Source organism: Homalodisca vitripennis, unplaced genomic scaffold (assembly GCF_021130785.1).
Source record: "Homalodisca vitripennis isolate AUS2020 unplaced genomic scaffold, UT_GWSS_2.1 ScUCBcl_5497;HRSCAF=12243, whole genome shotgun sequence".
Taxonomy (NCBI): Eukaryota; Metazoa; Arthropoda; class Insecta; order Hemiptera; family Cicadellidae; genus Homalodisca; species Homalodisca vitripennis.
The window spans coordinates 3710-18166 of record NW_025781608.1 but is presented as its reverse complement, the minus strand read 5'-3'; the positions used below and the strand labels follow the sequence as shown (position 1 = coordinate 18166).

The 14457-nt window shown below is 47.0% G+C and overlaps 1 protein-coding gene across 1 annotated transcript; it reads right to left on the bottom strand.

The window, feature by feature from the left end:
- Positions 1–9828: 9828 nt before the first annotated feature.
- Positions 9829–11690, bottom strand: LOC124373414 (poly [ADP-ribose] polymerase tankyrase-1-like). Its single transcript, XM_046831787.1, has one exon. The coding sequence runs from the start codon at positions 11545–11547 to the stop codon at positions 9829–9831; it is 1719 nt and encodes a 572-aa protein (XP_046687743.1). The 5' UTR covers positions 11548–11690.
- Positions 11691–14457: the final 2767 nt, after the last annotated feature.

Here is a 14457-nt window from a genome sequence, read left to right as displayed (position 1 = left end):
TCAAGAGGTTCGTTACGCTTTCGGCCAGTCTGATTCCGGCCCATGGTGCGATCGGTCCGTTACCGTCGTCTTTGACGGCGCTGAGCGTGTCCAATACGCGGCGAGACGCCTCGTGCACGTATTCCAGTTCGTCGTTTTCGCTGAACGCCAGATGTCTCGGGTTAGCGCTGTAAGGAGGACCCCCTTCGGGCCCCGAAACATAGGGTACTCCCATTGGATAGAGAACACCTTCGACGAGATGGTCGCTTCGAGGCGATGTGTCGAAATACAGTGAACACGATCGCCTGCATAGGCGTGACTCGAAACCTATCTCTTCCGCGTTCCCATCACTCGTTTCCGAGCTCCGCGCGTGATTCATCAAATAGTCCAACCAGGACATGATAAACACACTGCTGTAAGTCATATAACAGTTTTCGCAAGGGAACGAATCGTATGGTGGCGCTGATCCGGTTGGAACAGACACGTTCAGTATGTAGTTTCGTCGTCGCAAAATCAATTCAAGACTCAGTTCCAGCGCGTGGGCTTCCTTGTGGAGCCTCTGTTTTTCGCAAATTCTCACTAGGATGCGCATAGCATTCAATAATTCATCTATTTCACCGATGACCCGTAACACATTCTTATCACACCGAACCACCGTTTCGTTTTCAATTGCGTTTGAATCGTGTGACATGTTTTCGCACTATATCGGCAGCTAGTAACAGTTCGGGACTTAGTCTAGACGTTACGTTTTGTTGTCTTCACGCACACGCCACAGCATTTCTTCCTCTGGGATTCGCCCTCGTGTAATTTTATTCATATATCCCTTACCTAGGTAAAGGTTTAATGAAACCCTGTTATTTTGGCAAAGTGTGTTTATTCAAGCGAACACTACACATAGTTACACATACATACAGACCGTCCTAAACCACTAGCTAAAAGTAATCAATTACGTAACACGTGTGTGTCGTTTTGAAGAGTCCTGAAAGTCAACGTCTTTACGAGATCTTCGACTGCCTCCATTCGTTTCACGTATTCTTCCAGCGTCCGCACGTCGTTTAATAACTGTTCGGTGCAGAAATCCCCCAATTTAGCCATCGTTTCATAATAGGCGTTATACGAGTTGACTGCCCGCCGTTCGATTTCCTTGGACATGGTGGATCTCAAAGAGACGATTTCTTCTAGTAAGCGATTGGCGCATACCTTCTCGTTACCCTGGCTCGAAAGATTTTCAATACGTTCACGTGGTTGAAAGTAAGCGCGCCTTTGTTTCGTTTTAACTTGCAGGCTCGGCGCGCACAGTCCCTCTTGTTTTCTAGTATCTCGTTGCCCCTCCTCCACGACGGGTGTGATCTTCGGTGGTGAGGCGCTCGGTTGTCCGTCGGAAAGATGTCCACCGTTGTGTATGTTTTGAGAATTTGTAGCGACCAAAGAAGATGTCTGTTTAGTCTGTAGGCCCAGCAGCGTCAGCAGTATGGGTTGGCAAGTTTTCGGTGTCCCCTCGTTGACAGCTTCTGTGTCGACTGTCAGCCGTGGCCGCGAGCTAATCGCGTTCCGTTCCTCTTGTTTTCCACAATCGATACACGGCCGTGCAGGTGCCGAGGCCGAGTCGCTCTCGACGGTCTCCGGGACGGCACTCGAGATTGTCGGAGGGAAAGGGCCCGACTCCCCGCCAGAAAGATGTCCTCCGCTGTGCATTTTTGGTAAATCGGTAGAGACCGACGGCGATCCCCCTGGGTGTTGTTGGGACGTTTGCGTTTCGATACGACTGTGGGACAAGTCGACGGCAACATCTTTCATGTCCTTTTCCTCCCAAAGTTGTCCTCCGCTGTGCATTTTTGGTAAATCGGTAGAGACCGACGGCGATCCCCCCGGGTGTTGTTGGGACGTTTGCGTTTCGATACGACTGTGGGACAGGTCGACGGCAACGTCTTTCATGTCCTTTTCCTCCCTGACGACGACGCGTGAGATCTTCGGGGGGACGGGCCCCGACTCTCCACTGTTCGTTTTTGGAAAATCGCTACTGACCGACGGCGATTCCATATCGCAGCGGCTTGGAACCGGCGGCCGCGGATTAATGCTGGATGACAGATGTTTTTTCGTCGTTATATGGCGTTTCCAATACACTTTCGAAACACTGAGCTCGCATTTGACGCACATCACGCGTTTCGCGTTCCTCTTGTGTGGCGAAGTGGTTGTGTGAGTTGTTGGCAGAATACCATCACTCTTCACGGTCCCGGACGTTGGCGGGGACGCGGTGGTACGCCGGCCGTCTCCACTCGGTTCTTCGTCATCATCGGTGAGAGCACCGTCCTTGTAATCGTTATGCGTATCCATACTGGCCGCCGAAACCAAAGATCTGCTTACTATGAACGGATAAAATGTGAAAGAGAGGGGGTAAGGAGTGTCGAGAACACTCCGGTCCACTACCTACACGTCCTCGCAGCTACGTGAACAGCCGATAGAATCTCACACAGTTGTTCAATTTACCAGACGTGGATGTGTTGTCGCACGACGCCGATCGCCAGGATGCGCCTTTTTACGGTAACGATTGTTGACGTAGTCACGTGGATAGTTTGTGACGCGTTGTTGTTGTGGATAGTGTCCACGGTAATAGCGCTGAATATTTGCGACGGTTGTGAACCGGTGCGATGCAACGTCACTGCGGACACCGTACCGATGATGCCGGACGTACGCCAGAATCTGGTACTTGTTCGTCACAAGACACTGAAGATGCTACACGAGAATTTGACCGACTTCTCGTACTCGTTGGAGCGGCAAACGAAAAATGGACAGTTCCGTTTCATTAAATTGAACATTACAACTTCGATGAGCGGAATCGACGAAGCCTTGAAGAAATTCCAGGAAGAATCCCTGAGGATCGTACGGACCGAACCGCCCGCCCAACCACCGAGTTTTAAAATCTCAAACGCGCGTTCCAGCTTCGACAACCGTTGGGTACTTCACCTGTTTTACATGCCGCTGTTGGCCGTATCCGCTACGTCTGCGGTCGTCATGAGTGTCCTTACTTGCAAGTTCATAATCGAAACGATGTTTCGCGGTTGTTAGTTACAGCCACTACACTGTTTTGTAAATTCACGTCTCGAATAAACTTGTGTTTCTACTCGTTGTTTTTATTCTCACGAACCCCATCGGACCAACGACCCTGTCCTACTTTACTTTTGCGTCATCAGTCGCACTATCTCCTCGCGGACCGCCTCACCGGCACGTCGGTTCGTGTCGTCACGATGCATACTCTTGTTTATGTATGACATCGTAGTCGCCACGTCGGCGTGCCCGACCGATTTACTGGCGGTCACCGCCCCATACTTCTCGTTCACGGACCCTAAATACCGCCGCCGCTGCGAGTGCCAGAAAACGCCTTTCGGTCGGCGTTGTGAAAAGAGTTTCGTGAATATCCTCTCGAACGCGTAGTCGAGCTGACGTCCGTTGCTGAGGAAGAACGGTTGGTCCTCGACACGCACGAAGTCTCCGACAGACCGCACATTCCCCCGCCAGTCGATTTCACGCGCGTGACCGGTTGGGTAGAACAGCGGATTGCGTCTCAGTACGGTTACGTGGTACAGTAGTCGTGCCACCGAACTCGGCTCACGAGGATCAACACCGATTTCACGACGCGCGTCAACACCGCCATTGCTGGAGTAAACCAGAGACTCGGGCACGAATACGCGTGCGAAGGAGGCTTTGGTGAACTTTTCTAACGTACCTCCGCGAATCAAGCGGTCGATCTCCGCGACGGTCAGTCGCGCGATGGTGGATTTAACGCGCGCACCCGTCAGAAATCCGAGCAGAAACGCGACGCAGAACTCGAACACCGTGCGTTCCGTGTCCACCTGTCGACGCGGGGTGTTAAAAGCCGTGTCACGCGAGACGAGCGTGTCGATCGCGTCGCTCTGCCCGTCACTGTGAACGGTGTTTCGAAAACAGTTGCCTCGTACCGAATATTTTTCGTAGATCACACACAACGTGTTGAAAACGAACGAGAGTAGAGTCGCGTTTTGTTGTTCGCTGAACACAAGTTCCCTGGGCCTTCGCGCTTCGCAGACCGCGTTTTTCAAACGCTCGTTCTTCGTCTGCTCACCGACGGAATTCATCAGGTGGTAGAAGACTTTCGATCTCACGACGGTTCCACGGGGGTTTTCTTTGAAAAACGCCACACTCTCCGGGGTCAGTTTGATGTCCATTACCGTGGATCGCCCCTCCGGCTTTTCTATCACCACCTTCAGTCGATCGGATCCACCGTTCTCCGCTAAGTGGCGCCGTGCGTACGACAACAGACTGCGTAACACTCGTTTGGCGTACGACATTCTCACACGGTTCTCCACGACGGCGAAAAACAGGAATCCGTATATTGTCTCTTTGGAAAAATTACCTTCGCTGAACGGCGCGAATTTTCGAAAATAATCCAGGTGAGAGTTCACGACTCGTCTCGACATCGTCCAGGGTCGCGATCCGATATCGCCGCGGTGTACCGTCGATATCGGATCGCGACCGGTTGACGTGGACGCCGCCACCGTTTTAGATGCCGCCGCCACCGCCAGTTCCTGCACTATAGAAAGGCCCGAAGTAGCCGCGGGTAGTTGTAGTGCGAAGAGCCTTCTCGCTTCCGCCACTTCAGCCTTGGAAACAGCGGTGTTACCACAAGGTCCATCCGTGCTACACCCGACGATCATCGTTTCAGACCTTTACACTCTATTCTACTATGCAGACACAGTCCGCTCTTAAAATCGGTCAACTGGTAGGCTGCTACGACCTGTGCACGCGAAGATATTTCGACAGGACCGTCGGAAACACCGCGGACGTGGCGGACAACGTTGAAACACACCAATACGGGTATCTGCAGAAATACAGAACGGTTTACAGGGACGTGAACGTAACGCGCGTCTTCCTCTTCTGTGACAACCGCTTCAGGCTCAGTGATGAGGACGCGTTGATGCACTTGCAGAAGGACAAAATCGTCTTCATACCGCTCATCGACCCGGGCGTGAACAAGCGTGGTTTGGTACCGCCGGGAGTGGCTAACAAGATCTACGTTAGAGTGTACAGTCAACTGTTGTACCTCTTTTGGTACCACCTGAGCGCGTTCGTGGATTCTAACGACACGACGAAAGCGGTCGTCGTATCCTTCCAGAAGGTCGAAGAGTTGAGTCACATCGAGTCCGCTTTGGCGACTACTTGCCATCAACTGGTGGATGCGAACCGAAAACCTATATTCCTACCCATAAAACAGATCCTTCTGAAGGATCTGGAAAAGTACGGTGTTGCGTCGAGGGATAGTCGTTAAACTGTGTAAAATAATAACAATTGCCACTACCTGTTTGAAAGTTTTATTGTATAAATTGAAATAAACGGTTATGTGATCTGAAAACAATTCTTTCAGCCATACAGTACTTTTTCGACGACACCGTCCCAACGGTTGTAGTAGCCGTCGATTGTTTTACGATCTCCGTTTGAGTGCGACCCGTATTCGCGTTGCACGGCGGACAGCCTTAACGCGGCTTCGTTCTCCTGTATACCGTCCAGTATGGTTCGGGCCGTGAGGTCGGACATTATCCACTCCCGTTGCATGTAATTTATCAGGTGGCCGAGATCGTACACGGTGTTGTTCACCCGCATGATCAAGTCGTCGTCGTGGTTGACCACGATGTTCTGGAACGCCGAGTCCATCTTCTTCGAATCGTGGCCCTGTTTACGGATCAGCGTTTTTGCTTCTATAAATGTTTTTGCGTACTCCAGAGTCTCGACGGACCGCGACTCCTTCGTCGCCGTCATAGCGAACATGCGTTCCACCGCCTCTTTCGTACCCTTACTGCCGGACTCTGCGATGTGCAACGCCATTGGACGCGGGTCGGGACCAATCGGATAGATACGACCCGCGTTGTAACCGGTGAACGACAGTGACCTCACGTTCATCATGAAGCCGTAGGCTACGAACGGACCGTACTGTTGTGCCAAAGACAACAGTGTCTCGTTCAGTTGTAGTGAAACTTTTGAATTCTGGTGTACACGATACCGACAGTGGGTGAAAGTTCGACCCAAGTACTCCTCCACCGCGTCGCTCTCTCCCCTCGCCGTAGACCTTTCTCGCAAGTGATGAAGGAATCCCGCGATTCGAAATCCGTTGGTCTGGCTGAACGTCAATCGCGTTCTGTAGAAATAACAGTACATGGCGATCTTAGCCGACAGTCGCATCAGTGTTTCCACGAAACAGCGACCACTGTGCACTAACATTATCGATACATTGTCACCGTCGAAATCCAACGCTTTGTTAGTGATTATTTCAGACGGTAGGGTTATGTACGGATACTGGTTACGAACGACACGCGTGAACGTGGTGATGGCGTCCGAGGAGAACACCGGGTCTCGTTTCACGACGGCCGCCACTTTGTTCATGTCCGCCGACTCGAAGAGGCCCTCCATCACGTGATTGGGAATCCCTATCTCGTCGGGTCGTAACGTGGGATCCGGTAGAACCTTTCCGTAAAGGCAGTTCAACATCTTGCCGGGAATCACGAGTTGTTTGAGAAAGCTCTTCCCGCCCTGGGTCTGGTCTTTGATGCTTTTATTCACCAGTTCGGTTTCCATCAGCGATTTCCACAGCTTTTGGAGTGCGTCGTTGTTAACATGGGACGGTTTCTGACGCGATCTATCCGCCGTATCTCCGCGCCGCGATCGCCGGTCGTGGTGGTGTATGAACATGCGTTTTTCTTGCAACTCTTGTGGTGATAGCCCGTCTAGACGGCATAGACGTCTCAACATGGTGTCGTATTGGTGGGTGCACTGTGTGATCGGCGGCGTTATGATATAGTTGCGCATGTTGTAACGGTAGTTCGTGCGTATCGCCAACTGTTTCAGACGAAAATATTTGGCGTTGAACAGCGAACGCAGTCTCTCCCTCTTCCGTTGCCAGTACCTCATCGCCGGTGACCGGTTGGTAGGAACATTCTCTCTTTTAGATTTTCTGTTGATGCGGTCGAAACACAACCTGAGACGTAAAACTTCTTCCGGTGTGAGCGCGTACTTTTCGATATCCCTTTCGTCACTCCACGAGTCGTCGACCGTGTAGCGGTCACCACATCCTTTGAATCCGTTTCGTGGTGACCGTATACCGGTATTTACGTCGTACACGAACGGTTTGTCCGTGTAGTTGAGATCGATATCCCGGGTGTTGCCCCTCGCCATTCCAGCATTACTTCGTGACTCCGTGGTACGCGAGACCCTTTACCCGTAGTTTCTCATCTCGTACTGAGTGTTTATTTCTCACGGTGTGGTATCCGCCGACTGATAAAAGTTCACACTCACCCACTCAACACACACACACAGAGAGAGAGGGAGGGGGTGAGAGAGAGAGTAAACGTTGACGGTCGTGTAGTAAACTCGAGATTAACAACCATCGTGTCTGTTGGATGTAACGCGGCAAAAATCACGTTACGTTACACTAAGTCTTGACCAACAATTTACCTTTTGATGGCATCCGTACTTTCCAATACGCTGTTCGGCTCGGACAGAAACCGCCACCGAGTCGAGAATGGTGGGACTGTTGCTAGTCACGGCATTGCGGGCGACGGTCGGTTTCGAAGTGGGTTCGCTCGTCGCGAGAACGACGGATCGGGACAGCGCATACACCCAGGACCTATTAAGACGTCCCCGACGCTAGGCGTGGTTGGAGATTTGGGGCCGGCCATCCCGGTTCCGTCGTCCTTCAGCAACGTTTTCGGCGGTTACAACCGGCGAACGGCGGCCGACCGGGAACTCATACGTTGGAACGTGGTTAAAGAACAGGATGCCCAACGCGGGTTCCGCGTGTTCGACGGTGTACTCGTGAGCGTCAAAGACGTATCTTCGGAAGACCTCTTTCTGGAACGGATGCAAATCGCGTATTCGGCGTATGACGCGTACGTGGCTGGTCTCGTGAACGGCTCACCACTGGACATCGCGAAGGCGTTGGTACGAGCCGTGTCCGCGTGTCTTACGCGATATTTTTCGACACAATCCATGTTACGCACGAACCGACCTTTCATCGCCAAAGTTTTGAATCTGGAGAGTCCCGACCTTTTTTGCATGCACTCTGACTTTTTGCAGGCATTTCTTTTTACAAACGCTTCGCCCGAAGACGAGGCGGTCATATCACTCGCCGAAAAAGTCTACGCGGAAAACAATTTCGACGTTTGTGGTGATTATGCCGATCCAAATACACCGGAAACTCACGTGAACCGCGCTCAGTACACTGATCAACAGCTCTTCGACCTTGTGGCTCGACTCGCCGAACGCCGGGTACTCGGTGGGACGAGACCCTCGTTCACGTCCCGACACGACTCGGGCGCCTCACCCACTTTCACCTCGCTACACGACAACACGCCGTTTCAACAACCACCGAAGGAAGGGGCCGGAGAGGGCGCGAACGCGATGTTAATTCTAGTGACCGATTTGGACGCTCTACACAACTACGTCGCTTACGTGTTGTACTTGACGCCAGCACAATTGAATCGTCGTTACAATGTTAATTTCGACTGTCTGCGACGTCCCACGTCCTCTGCCGGTCTCAGCTGTTGTCTCGCCAGGGAACCGAGAAAACGCAAACGGGACAACACCAAAGTGGCGATATCCACGGTAATTGAAAAAAAGCGTAGAGACAAAATCGATTCGATGGGTGAGCGGAGCACCGCGTGCGATGCTGCTTTGGAACGACGCGCCGTACAGACGATAGAACGCAACAACGACCTGCTCTGTCACGTCCTACTGATGCTGTTCGACAAATGTGTCACGACGCTCATCGACAGAGGTTTTGAGAACCTCAACGCCAGGCGTGGCTACGCCGTCAACAGTGCAAAAGAAATAGGCGCCGCGACTATTTACACGGGCATCATCGACACTGTTGGTGAGGTGTCCACCAACCTGGAGGGGTACACGTTCGAGACGGTGGCTAAACACGAGGCCAAATCCAACGCGACGGGTAACCAGAGTCGAGAGTGTCATTTACGATTCAATTCGCCGCCCGACTCCGTATCGACCTCTCCGGCCGGTGACGGTGTAAGGAGTGCACACGAACACCGGGATCGCGACACTCGGTACGAGTGATCTCGTACCGAGTGTCGCGTGAGACGGGATGATTTAATTCCGTAACCGGTACACTGCGGAGAAGATCACAACAGTCAGTAGATGGACGCGGACGATCCTTTTGCGTTTCCTCCGAACCCCATTCGCGTATCTGTTCTGGAAGCCGTCGCACACCTGCCACTGGAAGTCCAGTACGAGATCATCGCTTGGCTACCTTACGACACCGTTCGTCGCGTTGTCAGAGGAGACGAAAAATTCGGTGCATATTTCTGGCGACTGTACTGTGAGAGATGGAACCACGTATACCGTATCTGCAGCGGCTGTTCACAAAACCACTACCTGCTTTCATAAATATATATGAATAATAAACGATTTACATTGTATTTTGATTTTTAATTTATTCCACCAGAAGACTGTCGGTGTTCAGATCATGTCTAGGGTTACAATGCCATGACAGAGTCAATACCAACAAGTTCTTTTCCCTACTGTATATTTATAACAAGGTCACGAGTTGTCTGTCGCTATTAGATATAAACATCAAGGCTGTAGGTACGACCGTTCATTTTTCGAGCAAAAGCGAATGGATAATACCTTCTCGGGTATCAGGTTTTCTCCTCTATACATCAAACACGAGGATAGAACCTTATTTTCCTACCATTAGGAACAATACGGGGGGGGGGTTTTCAACACGTGCCCTCGTGAAAGGACGCGGATGGGAGAATGTCTGAAAATACGTACAACAGTGTTGAAAAATTAGCTTTATTTTACAAAAGATTATGAAACACCATCACTCATTCTTAACCTTAGACCCATCAAGATTTCGGCTTCTCTTTTCAACGCGAGGTGGACGGCGCTTCCCAGCAGGGTGGTCCCTCCACTGGAACGACAGTTCATAACGGCAGTAAACAGTTCGTCGTCGGGGTTTGGCTGTTTGAATTTACCAATCCGCAGTCGCTTGAAATATCCGTCGATGGTGGACAACAACGATGTCACTCCCGTGTGCCCAACGGACCTCGCCAACTGTGCGGGCGTCCTACGACACGTGTGACGACTTTTGTAGTTGTATACCGCCCCATACTCCAGCAACAGACGGCAGCAGTCGACGTGACCCATACTCGCCGCTTTGTGCAGGGCGGTCTCTCCGCTTTTATCCAAGCGGTTTGTCTGTACGCCTCCGCTCAGAAGTATTCTCATTATCCTCGCGTCCCCTTTCGAGGCGATATAATGGAGAGGGAACGGGGTTCCTTGGCTGCAACACCTTACTTCGGCACCCGCCGCGACGATCTTCTCAATACCCCTTACATCCAGGTGCATCAATTTCATTAAAAAGTCATTTTGCGTCTTTAGTACAGAATCCAACATTTTAAAGACAACTGTAGATTTTTTTTTTAATGTAGATATTTTAACATGCTCCCAAAATTCCTGTATGACATCGACTGGATAGTTGCACCTCGTGAACATTTTTAAAATTTCCACCACGACTTCGGAATTGCCCACTCCTTTTTCTTCAAATTCGTATATCGCGGCCGTCAAAACACTGGCCGGAGGGTCTATCCCGTAGCTGTCACACACTTTCACGTCGGCTCCATACTTCAAACAGAGATCGATCAAATCGACGTCCAGCGAAGTTGCAGCTAAATGAAATGCCGCACGCCCCCGAAATTCACCTCCTTCGATTGTACCGTTCAGTCTTGATCCGCCGTTGATTAAAATCCCTGCCGCATCATATCTCCTATACAATATGGCCACCTGTAATGGGGTAAGACTATCGTTTCGTGTCGTCTCGAGTGAGGCGCCGCGCGCAATCAATGTGTACAACATGGATTGCAGAGCTATCAGCTGTCTTCTCTCGAGTGGACGGACGCGTACGGCGACGTGTAACGCTGTTTCTCCCGTCGCGGGGACACTTTTGTCTGGATCCGCACCATTCTCCAACAACAGCCGTACGATTTTAAAATTGTACACATTCACTGCGAGTTGCAGAGGTGTCACCTGCTGGCCATCCAACTCTACGATACGGTCGGGGTCGGCTCCGAGGGATATTAGGAGTGTCAGCATCTCTGAATTGTCTTCGGCGACGGCGAGTGCTGTTGGTGTAAGATGTTCGTTGCACTCGCGGTTCGGGTCGGCACCGTGCTTAATCAGAAGTTTCACATAGGCGGATAAGTTTTTGGAGACGGAATAATGCAAAGGCGTCCGTCCTTTTTTGTCTGTATTGTTTGGATCCGCGTTAACACTCAGTAGAAATTTAACAAATTGGAAATCGGTTGATTTCACCGCGTAGTGTAAGATGCTCCATCCTGTTTCCTGGTGGATTGCACTGTTTAGGTTGAATCCCATATTGATGAGTTTTTTCATACCCGACACTGTAAAAACGCGGCCCGACTCGAATGTGGCGCGGAAGACCTTAACGGCGTTCTCCTCCATTTTCTGATCTCCATGAATCCTTATCCGTTTATTCTCCCGAGTAGAAGACACGGGTGGACGCGACATCTGGATCGACCGCGTGTTGGTTCTGCTTGAAAGACTGCTCTCTCAACTCGCACAACTGTAGGCCGATTCCGTGAAGAGTGGACGATATGTTCCGGTTGAGGGGACTGGAGATTAACTGGGCAGTAGTGGTACGCTTCCCTGTTATATATAAAAGACCCCGATAAAAAAAAAACTAAATTGTAACACGTCGGTAACCCGAGTTGAAACGATATCACCCATCGAGTCACCGACGTTTACTGACAAACTTGAGTTGTCGTCGTGTTCGTGACAACCCCTCCCCACCTCGTTCCCACTTCTGTCGATGGTATGTTGTTTGTTTCCGGCGTGACTATGAGGCTGTCAACCGTCCGGATCGGTATCCCGATCTGTAAAGACCCCGAGCTGTTGGATTTTCGTGTTTCAGTTTGATTATTTTTATAGACATTTTCTTATCGTATATATTACGATGGAGCGATGACTGCGCGAACTAACAGCTATCATTTAATATTTAGCCATCTTTGTAATGATGGAATATATATCATAGGAAATGTACGAGTACATATGGTCAAACTTACCTGTGTTTTGGTCGTCTTTAGACATAGCTGTAGTTCTCTGGAATCAGCATTTCGTCTTGTATCGTAGTTACTCGTTTTTCACAGAACTGTTAATTATTGTAAGATTTAAACGCCAAAACTAAAGGAAAACAACTAAAAACAGTCCTCAGTTACAACATTAAACTCAATTCACACTCACAAAGACAATATACGTAACACTAGGTCACACACAAAAACCCGATTCTCTGTAAACAAAATACAGATGCTATATATACGTTGTAAATAAAAAAGAGTACAGGTTGTCGGTAAATGGTAAATATGAGTATAATCCGTGGAGGCTGTTCCGTCGGGTTGAGCGGATCTCTTCAAAGAGTACGGTGTTCCGCATATAATTTCGTCAGAGGTCGTCGTGACTGTTGTAGTGACGCCAGAGTGCGGTATGTTGGAAGACAGCGAAGGTGAGTTCGATATACCGACGCCGTTCTGTCGGGTAGAACCTACCGTGAGTTCCTAATGACATAGTGGATAAGGGTCTCACCAAAGAGTACGGTAAGGCGCATACAAGCGACGGGGGAGTTCCGATTGAGTAGTCTATATAACTATATATATATATATATATATATATATATATATATATATATATATATATATATATATAATATACAATACAAGAGAAAAATTTCATATAATCCTTTAATATTTCGACTATATATATAAAACTATATTATATATATATATATTCGAAAATAGTTTAGTTTTAGGTTTTATATATATATATAATATATATATATATATATATATATATATATATATATATATATATAAAACCTAAACTCATTTTTAGTGCAATAGTTATTTCAGTACTTTTGAGAATTACTGTTGTCCTAACATAGGTCTTTACTAAAACATCTTGTTTAAATATTAGAAATTGATGTTGTAAAAATTTGCTGCAAAGATTTTACACAACAATTTTCTCTTCGATGCTTAGACTCAATTTTGGCCAGTCCTATAATACGTTGAATGAAATATTTTTGACCTTGTAATGTATCAAGACAATAATATTTTTATTTGATACATATTAAAATTCATAATTTTTTATGTCGTTTACAGTTTTTCTTCGTGAACTTGATATACAGGTATGTAATGATTTAAAATATCTTATTGTTAAAAATTGGTTCGTTTGTATCATATTAAAAAAAAACTTTGATTTGAAAAAAAGTTGAGAGTTTAATAAACCGGTAAGCAACACATTTAGTTTTTAAATCACTACTGTGATATTTGGGTTACTGTCTCAAACTACGATATATTTTCGTTTCCCATTGTCAAAACATTGTATCAAAATAACAATGAAAAGTGTGTTTGTAATATTAATAACTTCCCTAAATGTATTATATTAAAAGAAATTCTATTCGTAGAGGTTCAGCATCTCCACTAGGAGTAATTTATTTATGTATTTATTATGAACTTTATGTTGTTTTTATATTTATCATTCTCAGACGGACATTTAGAGATACAAAATAAAACATTCTTATTTTGTCCTGTTTTACTACAGTATATATTTTTGTACAATTTCTGGAAAAGTTTACCTTTTGAATTTTAAAATTTAAATTTTCTGCTTATACAATAGTTTAAAAATTTTTGCCCATTTAAATTCATTGTTGTCTCATTGTGCAAAGTTTAATGATGGAAAACTAAAAAACTGTTAAACTGATATCTATAAATTCCTTTCAAAATATCTTCTTTTAAGACACATTTGGCACATAAGTTTCATAACAATATAGAAAATAAAGTACACATTTTAACTAAAATCACTGATTAATCCTTGTAGAAAAAGAAAATATAAACTAATATTATAACAAATATGGAAATAGCAGCTACAAAATGTTTCAGTAACTTGAATAAATTTTCTAGTTGCACACTTCAGTAAAATGTCACACAATATTAGAGTCAATTACTGCCACGTGACTTTCTAATTAATTTTATATAAGTGTAAAAACACGTTATTAATAAAATTTATTTGGCAGCGAAAGTTATACGACAGGTTTAATTTAATCAGTACTGGTTTCCTCTGTGTGAATAAAAACTTACATTAATTAATATTTTTTTTTTTCAGATGAAAAGTTATAAAACAAAAAAAAGCGATATCGCTTTGTAAATTCAAGTCATTAATAATTTATGTTTTGTATCATAATTATCATTAGTAATTATGTTCAACGATTCAAAATAAAATCACCTCGGTATGATTTAAGAAACTAGTTTGACTGATTTTATTTTGTATTTTTGTCGAAAGGTGTAAAATTTAAGTCCGAACTTAAACTTAATGTTTGGGTTTATTTCTGCTCAGAAATTTATAAAGAGGCCACTTTACATTAAATGG